Source organism: Ochotona curzoniae, unplaced genomic scaffold, assembly GCF_017591425.1.
Source record: "Ochotona curzoniae isolate NIBS_2020 unplaced genomic scaffold, NIBS_Ocur_1.0 contig_2927, whole genome shotgun sequence".
NCBI classification, from domain to species: Eukaryota; Metazoa; Chordata; class Mammalia; order Lagomorpha; family Ochotonidae; genus Ochotona; species Ochotona curzoniae.
This window is the reverse complement of record NW_024465654.1, coordinates 7,026,797-7,038,840: the sequence shown is the minus strand read 5'-3', so window position 1 is coordinate 7,038,840 and position 12,044 is coordinate 7,026,797. Positions and strand designations below refer to the sequence as shown.

The following is a 12,044-nucleotide window of genomic DNA, read 5'->3' as shown; positions in this document are numbered from 1 at the left end:
GCGGCACCCATTACATTTCAATGAACTGTCCACATCATTAATTCATGAGCACTTGCCCTCCAAGCCAAATTGTCAACGTTTAAGCTTACATCCACAAGAGGCTCTTTCTGAATTGCTGAAAAGCTCCCTAACTCGCTGGCAAAGAGGACGTGGCAGCATAGCCAGCACATACCCAGAGGAGCACAGCCAGTGGCTGGAGCTGAGGACCCCAGGACCTGTGAGGGACCCCAGGATTTATGTATGAGGGACTCCAGGACCTGTGAGGACCCCAGGCCCTGTGAGGGCTGAGCCCCACATGGGAAATGCTACTGCCACTGGACGGGGCTACTGAACATCTGAGCTCAGTGATACAGCTCTGACTGGGTGGCCCTGGCACCTGATTCACATCAGAGTCAAGTTCCACAGGGATGGCAAAGCTTCCTAGATATTGAAAGAGTTCCAATGCAGCCACCTCTGCGATTCAATCACTGCTGACAAAAATAAAAAGCAAGGTCCACATTGTGGCTAGGTGGATCAAGTTGCCACCATGATGCCTGCATTCCAAATGAGTGCTCGTCTGGTTCAAGTCCCAGCCGCTCCACTTGTGACCCAGTTCCCTGAAGTGCATCTGGAAAACCAGCATAAAATGGATCAAGTCCTTGGGCAATTTCACGCACTGGGGAACTCAGCCTGGGTTCCTACCCCTGGCTTTGGCTATAACCAACTGGGAGTGCACCGGCAGATGGAAGATCCCTTTGTGCACCTTCCTCTAGCTCTTCAAATACAACAACTGTTTGTGAAAGGGCCCCATTAGGACAAACAGGGGAACTGCAGTATTTCACTCTAACTCAAGTGTTGAAGTGATTCGATTTATCAGGCTGCGGATGGTGAGGTTCTAAACTCCGTAGGAATCGGTTACTGGGGAATTAACACGTTTGTAGCTAGGTTCCAGAGTAGCCAGGCACAACGATCAACTTAGTATAGCTGAAATGTGTGAGCTTGAGGCAATGGCCTTCACCTGACACTGACAGAAGCACTCAGAGGCTGCAGTGGCCACCAGGAGAAGGGCCTGCCTGTCCTGGCAGCGTGAGCAGGACGAGGATATACTCAGTGCTGAGGCAGCAGTTACCATCGCACCATGCCCAGTGCCCACAGGGTGAATCACCTGCGGCCAACGGATGGCTCTGCCTCAGAACGTCTTACAGCATTGAGAACCAGACTCAACAACTTCACGTTCAGAACGTGAGCTAGCAGCCTGTGTCCACCGAGAGCTGGAAATGTGGAAAGGGGAATGCAAAGTATCTACCTTTTACACTGCTCCAATGATTTGACCTTGCAGCAAGGGTTCAGCCTGGAGGCTCAGTGTGGCTCACACCGAGTACCTGTGCCCCTTCTTGGCTCTGGCTCCTGACCCCACGGAGGCAGAAGGTGGTGACCACTCCTCTGCACTGGCTCCTGACTCCACGTCCTGACGAATGCGCACCCAATGAGGCAACAGGTGGTGACCACTCTGCTCTGGCTGCCGACCCCACAGAGGTAGCAGGCGGTGGCTCATCCAAGTGGCAAGTGGTTCTCTGCCTCCCACGTGACAGATGTGGATTAAATTTCCAGGACATAACTTTGTCACAACCCACTACCAGAGAGTCAGCCAGCATGTGGCCTCTCCAATAAATACAATTTAATAATCAAAAAACAAATAGGTTTTTATAATTATTATGAGTCTAAAATCACGACATCTTGAATATGCTTGATTAAATAAAACACAACTGAAATGTAGACTCCACAAATGTGGAACACCGCATCTCAGGACCGCAAGAGAGAACTCTGGAGAAGGACACGAGGTCAGAGAGGGTTTCCAGACAAAAATCAAGGGGCAGTTGTTAACATGGTGAGAAGGTGATTCTAACAGATGTCCGAATCACCACAACAAGGAGGAGAAACAGCGACCGGCCTGGATGGTGTTAGCAAGACAGCTGGGACAGTGTGGGAGCAAGGCAGGCAGGGCTGTTGGCTCTAAAGCCGGTGGGAGGAAAACTAGGCAGAGGCGACCTCAGGAGCAGAGGGATGCCAGCAAAGGAACAGGACTCCTGCTGAGGGCAGGCCTGAGTGGCCCTCTCTCCAGGGTGAGGCCCTCTCTCCAGAGTGGCCTCTCTCATGGGTGGGCTTCTCCCCAGGGTGGCCTCTCCCCAGGGTGGCCTCTCTCCAGGGTGGCCTCTCCCCAGGGTGGCCTCTCTCATGGGTGGGCTTCTCCCCAGGGTGGCCTCTCTCATGGGTGGGCTTCTCCCCAGGGTGGCCTCTCTCATGGGTGGGCTTCTCCCCAGGGTGGCCTCTCTCATGGGTGGCCCTCCAGGGTGGCCTCTCTACGGGGTGGCCCTCATTCATGGGTGGCCTTCTCTCAAGCGTGGCCCTCTTTCCACCTCACACAGGGGACTCTGGCCACAGCCAGGAAGAGCAGTCACTATCAGGGATTTTTAAATAAACTTCAATTTCCTGGGAAATGAGAAGATCTTCTGCTACAGAAATATTCTAAAATTCTCCAAAAGCAAGTAAGCCGACACGGTAGAGGGAAATAAAACTGGGAAGAGTTAGTCCAAGTTCCAACCAACCATATCTTTCTCAAGGTAAATTACAGCACTGATTGCAACATGTGCTTTGTTAGGCTCTAATTTATTGCTCTGGCTGCTTTTTAATACTAATTTTCTGGAAGTAGCTGAATGAACAAACTCGAAGAGTAACCGTTTTCTAAGGGAGTCATTTACTTACTGAAGGAAAGAATTCTTGTAGCTTCTAAATCACCCGTGACAAAGTTAATTCAGTTCCTCGGGAGTCCTTGCTCCTTTGTGGAAATCCCAGCACTGTGCTGGTCCAAGGGGCTCCTGGTGTTGTGGAGTTTAGTTTTGGGGGGGGGGGGCGGGAGTCATGCACTGCTTTGAAAACCTCAGAGGAAGTCAGCTAGAGGTAACACAATTTGATCAGTTCCCAAGATGTACTGGAGTGAGAGAATAGAAACTTATTAATCACCCGCAGAAAAGCCTAAGGCTTTGGAGCCACTACAAACCACAAACCATCTCGGATGGCAACACTCTGCGGTTTCCAAAAGACTGAAGTGGCTTGCTGCTCCAAGCACGAAAACGCATTTATAACCTGTCACAGAAGCCAGGGCGGGTCTGGTCCTGCTGCTCCCTGGGAAGGAGGCAGGAAGCACCTTCCCTCCCCGGGCAGCTCAGGCTTCAAGAGGCTCTGCAGTGTGACAGCACGGAGACTTCCACCTTGAAGAATCTGGCCCTGGAAGACTGCCTCCCAGCGCAGCACAACAGGCGTGCTCGGCTGCTTGCGCAGCCGTAAACCCAGACTGAGTGACAAGGAACAAAAGGAAGCTTCCTCGGTGAGGGGGGAGGGGAATGATCCATTAATGGCCACCCAGAAACATAGGCACAACAGATGCTACAATCCACAACAGGCTCCTTATCCCCAGACACTCTGCATATTAACTATGCACGTTTCCTTTTGTTATGCAAAACCACGCAGGCACTTTATTGCAAGTTATCAAGATTTCTAAGCAAAGAGACCTGAGTGTGCCCTTCAGTGAGCACACTGTGGAGCAGCAGTCAGATCTTCAGGGACAGGCAGATCCTCCCTCCACCATCTCAGCCAGATCCTGCCCTGGGCTTCAGTGCACTGGCCTCTCAGTCCTCCGCTCACACCAGTTTAACCCTTTTTCTCCTCCTGGCTTCCTAAACACTGTGTTGTGTGGGGCAAATTTACGCCCATCTATACTCTAAACTCAGTCATAAAATGTGAAGTAAATAGTGGCAAACCCTCTCCAAGTTTCAAATATTCATTTATATCTCATAGGGAACTGCCGTTGTGCTTTTTTTGAGACATTGAGGATATAATAATAGAGGGTACATATTGTATTTATCTTTGTAGCCCATGCTACAGTACAACTAGTAAGTATTAACAGATATAAATAGATGTAAGTTGGGCCCAGGGGCGTGGCCTAGAGGCTAAAGTCCTTGCCTTGAGCACACTGGGATCCCATATGGACGCCGGTTCATATCCCGGTAGCTCCACTTCCCATCCAGCTCCCTGCCTGTGGCCTGGGAAAGCAGTCAAGGACGGCCCAAAGCCTTGGGACCCTGCAGCTGCGTGGGAGACCTGGAAGAAGCCCCTGGCTCCTGGCTTCAGATTGGCACAGCACTGGCAGTTGCGCTCACTTGGGGAGTGAATCATTGGACAGAAGATCTTCCTCCCTGTCTCTCCTCCTCTCTGTATATCTGACTTTCCAATAAATAAAATAAATCTTAAATAAATAAATAAATAAATAAGTCTTTTTAAAAATTCCATATGCAATATCATGGACAGACTGTAGCCTAAAATTAACTGTGGATTTATTTGGAAGCTCGGCCTATAAAAATTTAATATTTGCCTTTGTATCAGTTTTACTTTTGCTTTTCAAAGAACATATAATATTTCTGTAATTTTGTGAAAGGTCAGTACACTGCAAATGTAATAGCACAAATGCAAAACAGTTCATGGAGAAGCCCTGCCTCTGTCATGTGCCTCCTCCTGAGCACTCTGAGCACGGCCCAAGTTCCAGCAGACTGGAGTGCAGGACCACCCAGTGTCAACGGCAGCACTGGCCACAACCTTGAAGGCACCACTGAGAGCAACACTCCACTGATGGTGGAGGAGATCGGAGCTGAAATATGTCCCGGTTATAATCAGGCCAAGGTGCGCTCGGGCCACCCAGCTCCTGCTGGACGTCTGGGGGAACTGCTCCTTGGCGTCTCCCCGGTTCTAGTGACTGGCAGAGGCCTTGCTCGGCCCAGGTTGCCAACCTCCATCTGTTCTCTGTGCTGCCTGTCTCCTTCCTCGTAGATCATGCTCACAGGGGTCCTGGTCAAGCCAGCACCGTCTCCTCACTTCCTGTCTGCTGGTCCACATCCCTCCCATCCCACGTGAGGGGAAAGGGCCCAGGTACTGGACTCACTGTTTCTTTCCCTGTCTGATCCATTCATTCTCTGATGTGCTGGATCAGAAGCAGGGTAGCCAGGATTCCAAGCACACTGTGACATGAAGGTCACCAGCTTAACCCACGATGCCCTGGTACCAGTCCCACAAATACTGACAGCACTTATCCCTGCCTGCCTTCCTCGGTCCAGGCACAAGCCAAACTGCTCTGTGCAGAGGATTAAATCAGGATCTTGTTACTGAGAGATGGGGACCTCATCTTTGGATGTCCTGAGGCTCCCTGTGACTCTGAACAGATAAAGCGAGGGTTCCTGAACACAGGCTGCCTCCAAGAACCTCTGACTTCAAGAACAGTCCGTTATGGACGTAGCCGCCTCGTTGGGTCAGCCTCAGGAGAGAATCCTGCAGCAGGGGTCGGGCCTGCAGGTACGCACAGCCTGAGGTCTTCAATGTCTACCCCATGATGGCCCTCAGCCAGCACAGACTGCTAACAAAGGGACTCAGCCACTGAGATTAAAAAGGGAAATAACAGGAAATGTTTCAGACATACACACCACTGCCAGCAACTGGATATTTGCAAAATGTAGTCCCAGTGTGGATCTATTTCTTCAGCTTTTTACAACACACACCACAAGAACAAGGTCACTCTAGAGCAAGAATGTGAAACTCACACCAGCTTCATCGGCTGATGAATTCATCGGTGATGGAGTCAGGACTTGGGGCTGTGTTCCATGCCCTCCTCGCAAGCAATGCCACAACAGGCTCTGCACCTTCAGTGCTTCCTGGGGCACCAGGTTCAAAGGAATCGGGACTGGTGCTGGTAGCAGTGCGCTTCTGAGGGCTCTGTGAGATGGGATCTGCGTTGCTGGGCAGCACGCAGGTTCTCCCAGGAGCCTCCTGTCACGATGCGGACATGCAGATGTCCAGGCATCCTGCATACTTCCCAAACAAGAACCTTCTGGGGGATGCAGGGTGGGGGAGCTCACGCTGCTGTGAAAGCCCTTGTGCTCCTCTGCTCAGGTCCGCAGTTGGAAGCCTCCCTCTACGTGCACCTCACCTTCCAGAGCACTGCAACATGCCTAGGGCCCCAGACCCCAGGGTGCTCCTCCACCACCTTGCTTTCTTGGGCTCCCTGTGACATTAACGGAAGTCTGAGTGGCCAGCTGTGGCTCAAAGAAGAGCTGGGAAGTCCCAACTAGAGCCAATTTCTCTTATGAAAGATGGACTGCTGAAGCACCAAACCAGCACACTCCCAGGCCTTTTCAGGTGACCATTGCAAAAAGCCACAGCAAGAGCCAGGGAGCACCATCTGACTGAGAGCAGCGCCAATGAAACACTGCCCAACGGACAGCAGGGCCAGGGTCAGGGCGCCAAGGAAATACTGCCCAGTGGGCAGCAGGGCAGTGTCAGGGCGCCAAGGAAACACTGCCCAGTGGACAGCAGGGCAGGGTCAGGGAGTACCACCCAGCGGACAGCAGGGCAGGGCCCTCTGGAAGCCAGGGGATATTTCAGAGTGCTCACCCACCGGATACTGAGTCCTGCCTGCAGTCTCCAGCAGGAGTGCCCACCCCACTCACCAGACTTCCTGTCACCTCCTTGCGATGGTGTATGTTATTCCATCTGAAGTACATGAAACCTGTGTCACTCTGGAGTCGACACATCTATTCTCTATTGCTCAGACTGCTGGGGAAACTCAGCTTTTCCCGGTGGTAACATTACATAAACCAGCCACATCCTCTGTGTAGGGACGTCTGGAAGGTTGAACAGTGCCCAACATGCAGCAACACTCAGCAAGCTGTAGCCTGTCTCCCCATCTCCCCCACCCCAGAGGAGCTTCTTCCAGGATTCCCGTATAGGTCAGGGGCCCAGCACATGAGCCATCTTCTGCCACTTTCCCAGGCCATAAGCACAGAGCTGAGGTCACAAACTGGCAGCCACATGGGATGATGGCACTGCAGGCTGAGGATTAGCTTACTACACCACAGCACCGGTGCCCCTCCTCTTACTACTTTATTACTGCACGTAAGTTACAGAACCTGCTGGGCTTTGGCTATAATCCCAAATGTTCCTCCTGCTTTGACATTCTACAGTAATACTAACTGTGTCTGTCTCCAATAGCTCTTTTCCGAGTCTTATTTTAGACTCGCCTTGCCAAAGAGTGCTCTGAACTTGAGGATTATTGCTGTGGTGCCTCCTGTGGCTTCCACTGACTGTAGAGTCTCTTCTTCTCTCACTTGCCTGCATCCTGTGTCTTAGAAGGAGACCAGAAAACGACCAGATAGCCCTGACACTCTCCATCAGGAGCGACTGGAAGTGACCGGGTCACATGGAATGGGCACAGGAGTCCAAGGAATGTGTGCATGTCTGGTTCCTATGTTAAGTGCCACCGTTCACACGGCAACACAGCCAGGTGGCCCACAGGTGCTGGGCCAGTGCAGGGTCTAGACATGTCAGGTGTCTGTGATGCTGTGGGGTGCAATGGAAAGCCCACTGCTAGCCAGGACTCGCAGGGACAGGTGCTCCACACAGGTAGACAGCAGCGAGGCAGGGCTCTGGAGGACTGTTCAGATAACAATCAGGCACTCAGCGCAAGACTTCTTCCCCCACACATGGATCTGCAGCCCAAGTTGGAGCACGGGGCCTCTAGAACAGAGCGGGGGAGAATGCTGCCAATGTGCAATAGTGCAGAATTTATATCTTTCCAATTTCTTAATCATGGTCTAGTTCTCACTTCAAAAAATTACCCTGGGGAGTAAAGCATTTTACTTTAAATTGGGATAAAACTTGAATACCTCCATTTTCCACTTACTCAACCGAATCTTGTAATTCCTTCCAGCTACAATCTCCCCACACTCCACATCAAGACTTGACTGATCTGTCTTGCTCACTGTCACCCTTCACAGCTTGCCACCTGTGTCAAATGCTGATCTCTGTTCTATGCTAACTGGATTGTTAGCTTCCTTTGCAGGTGAATGTCACCTTAATGTCAGCAGGAATAATAATCAGATACAAACAGTAACTGCCTAACATCCCTAACATCCCTGACGCCATAGACCACCTGCCAAGATGACCCCCAGACACCTCAGGCAGACTCCCCACCTGCACAGACTGGGACACAGCTCAACAAAGGAAATCAGTCTGCTCCCTGAAGACCAGGGCTGGGGACAGCTCATGGCACTGAGGACCTCCTGGAATACAGAAGACTGTCCCCAGCCCTGGTCTTCTGTATTACAGGAGCTCAGTGCCATGAACTGTCCCCAGCCCTGGTCTTCTGTATTACAGGAGCTCAGTGTCATGAGCTGTCTCCAGCCCCGGTCTTCTGTATTACAGGAGGTCCTCAGTGCCATGAGCTGTCCCCAGCCTGGTCTTCTGCATTACGGGAGCTCAAAGCAGTGAATAAGGCACAGCTTCCATCTCACAGAGCCCATTGCAGCTGGGTAAACCATGGACTAAGACTCCCTCTCTTCACACCGACATACACCCACATATAACACACATGTGCCCATTCCTAGTCCTCAGCCTGCAAGCATCCACTCACATGCTGTCCTCATGTGAACTCGACCTTCCCGTCCACATCATTCTTCAGAATGAAGTTAAAGTTACTGCTCATTTCTTGCATGAATCACACACAAACGTGATTTTTCTCATTTTCCCTCAGTGTCAGTGGCCTTGTGTTCTCCCTCCATCTGTCTGTTAAATACTTTCAAAATGGAATCCGTAATGGTGTAAATTGCAAGGCTACATTTTGCCACTTGAAAGCTCCAATTTTAGAGACGCTACCAGCAGGATAATAAGAATTCGCAGGAACAAGGAAGAGGGCAGAGCCTGATAATGGATGACCAGGGGACAGATGCTCTTCACATCGGAAGGGAAGCAGGTGTAAGGAGCCGACAGTCTGGGCAGCCAGCACCTCTGGCGTCATCATGGGACCAGCCACTACCAGTGGGCCGTGGGCCAGAGGCAATGTTGTACATTAGGAAGCCAGGAAACGGAAGGAGATGAAAATGGCCTTTCTACAAGTACCATATGATGCATAACTGCCTAAGTGCCACAGGCCAATTCCATAGCTACCCGGAGGTGGGCTGCAGCCAGCAGAAACAGATGTGGAATGGGTCCAGGCTTTCTCCATAATAAACTGCCTCATGGGCAATGAAAATAGATGAGATAAAAATAGCCCATCTCCTGGCTTCAAATAAATTTTAAAAACCATAACATCCTTCTTATAAAATATTGCCTATTAAAATAAGGTTATGCCAGAGGAAGCCTCTCAAACATCGTTCTTGGCATAAGTTGTATCCCAAACAAGCCTAAGAAAAATCAACTCTTCCCTTTACAGGCAACACAGAAAGTCCCCGAGGAAGGCCTTGGTCTCTAGAGATGGAATAAAGCAACACAGTGCAGGCCCCTCCCCTGGGGCATGGGGCAGTGCAGGTCATCTGGCTCCTGGTGGCCCCTGGAAGGCAAAAGGTGGACTGGCCTCCCCCAAGGAACAGAAAGGCTGGCTTGCATAGACACTTAAAGAGCAAGCTGAAATGCCAAGAATCAGCAGCCAGTGTCTCCTCCTGCCCCAGTGACAGCAAACCCCTGGAAGCCGACACACATACCACAAGACCACCCACGCTGACCTGGTTGGCAGGACACCCAGCGTCGGTTGCTAAGCAGGGCAGTCACACTGTTTCCATCCGCAGAAAATATGAAGGGAAAGCTGTCATTCGATGCTAGAGAAGGCATCTGCCCAGCTGTGCTAAGGTGCAGCCCTGGGGTGGTGGATCAGCCCTGGGGCAGTGGAGCAGCCCTGGGGTGGTGGATCAGCCCTGGGGCCGTGGAGCAGCCCTGGTTCCACAGCTTTCCATTTACTGAAGGACTGCGCTTTCTCTCTCTCTGCCCCATGCCTGAGGTTCTGCAAGAAAACACCATAATACTGTCTCATTTCCTCATGCCCGCTGCATCACGGGCACAGGATGAACTCTTGGTACCCCTTTTGTCAGAGGTCAACTGGCTTTTCCTCCCAGTAGATAGTTGGAAATATACGGAGAAGAGCTCCGCGGACACCCTTCTGTAACTGGGGAGGTCGTGGTACTCAGCGGGATGCCGAAGGAGGCAGGCAGGAGGCAGTTTCCAGGAAGGAAGGAGACGTGGCCACTTACCTGCATCACAATTAGCAGGTCGAAAACCAGGATGAAAGACGCGAGGAACGCCCTGGAGACCTCGTCGCTGGGCAGGAATCCCCGGTTCAGCTTGTCCCAGCTGATCCAGTCGGTGGTGATGACAAGAACCACCACAGAGGTCAGCGTGAAGAGCACTGTCCTGCAAGGGACAGAGAGGGATGACAGAGACAGTGTGACACAGTGTGACACAGCCACGCTGGTCCCAAAGAGCCCCTTCCACCACACACAAGCAAGCCACAGGCTCTCTCTCACGAGCAACAAGGGAAGCCAGCATCTCTTCCAAGAGTTTCCCTAAAGAGCGTTAAGATAGCAGTAAACAGGAAATTAACAACAAAAATATGACAAATGTTCTTGGGCAGGGCAGGGTGTGTCCGGAGGGGAGCCTCCTTACAGACGCAGTGTCCTACAGAGGGCAGTGGACAGAGGCAGGTGTCCACAGGAAGATGTTCTTGTGTTCCACGACTGTTCTACAGGAGAGAAGCACGAAGCCTCCAGCTCCATGGCCATCCTAGCGTCTGACGGCTCTACAGTATACTCACTGCTGCTCACACAATGCAGTCTCAGGACTCGGGCTAGGAGGCCCGTTCCCTAGCTGGACTGCCCCTTCTCTAATACGACATGCAAAGGGCCTGACAATGTTCTCTTATTACAGGGTTTTTGTAGCTTCAAATAACCTTGCAAGATGGAATTCACTGAGTATTTGCTGAAATTAAAGCCCTTCTTAAAAAATAAATACATTACTGGAATTAGTTTTTAATATTGTCATTCAAAGTAGATCAGAAGCGTGAGCAGAGAGAATTTAATTTTCCAAGACGGGGCCATCAGGAAGCCTCCGCTCTCGGGAGTCCATTCACCCCTGGGCATTGTGGGAAAGGCAAGCGGGAAAGCCGAGTACTCAGAAACAAACTGACACAGAAATGAGTTCACATATAAAGGGAGATAAAAGGAAATAGAGGAAAAAAGAAAAACTATGAAGGTGGAAGACAACTTCAGAACACCAGAAGCCCTCCGGCACTCACAAGCTCTTTTGTCCTCTAACACCTTATAATAAATGATGCCCCCATAAGACTGACGTTAATCTTCCGAGAAGTCTCTTTTCCAATTGAACAAAGTGCACGTTTCTAAAATCTCTTCTTTTGGGCAACTTACGTACTCTGACATAACAATTTTTCCTACTGTACTCTATTCCTAGGAATAGAAAAGATTCTGATTTTTAATGCTTAGAAAACAATTCTGTCAGTTTGTTTCCCACAAGCAGGGAGCTGGATGGGAAGTGGAGCAGCTGGGAATTGAACTGGTGCCCACATGGGATTCCAGTGCAGGCAAGGTGAGGATTTATCCACTTGGCTATTATGCTGGGATCACTTAAGGAATCTCGAAAAAGCAAGCACAGGGTGGAGGAATCTCAACTCCTGATTTCAAGCTACAGCACAAAGCGTTGGCAATTAAAGTGATGTAGAAACAGATACTCATAGATAAGTGCAAAAAATATATTGAAGGCCAGAAACGAACCCGTACTTAGTTAACCGTCTTTGCCAAAAGCACTCAGTACAAAATGGAGAAAAAACAGTATCTTCCATAAACTGAAAAAAAAGTCAATCTAAATGCAAAGAAATGAAATTGGATCCTTATCCTGTACCATAGTAAAAATTAACTCACAAGAGAGTAAAGGCTTAGGTGTAAGATCTGGACCAGTCTCAGCAATGAATTTTTGGATGTAACACCACATGCACAGGTAACAAAACAAAAATAATCAAGCGGGGTTATATCAAATTTAAAAACTTTTGCACAGCAATGAAAACAACAAAACGAAAAGGCATCCTATGAATTGAGAGATAATATTTGTGGATTCTCAGTCTGGAACACTATTCAGAAAACCGTCCCCCAGGCCTTGGAAACACACAGCTGCAGAAAGTGTTTGAA

General features: G+C 50.2%; 1 protein-coding gene across 1 annotated transcript in view; it reads right to left on the bottom strand.

Moving 5' to 3' along the window:
• Nucleotides 1–12,044, bottom strand: part of TMEM117 (transmembrane protein 117) — a 223,419-nt gene that overhangs the window by 36,101 nt on the left and 175,274 nt on the right. Inside the window, exon 5 of the mRNA XM_040979034.1 lies at nucleotides 10,101–10,260. Within this exon, the coding sequence (XP_040834968.1) occupies nucleotides 10,101–10,260 (160 nt within the window). The remainder of the gene's footprint in view (nucleotides 1–10,100; nucleotides 10,261–12,044) is intronic.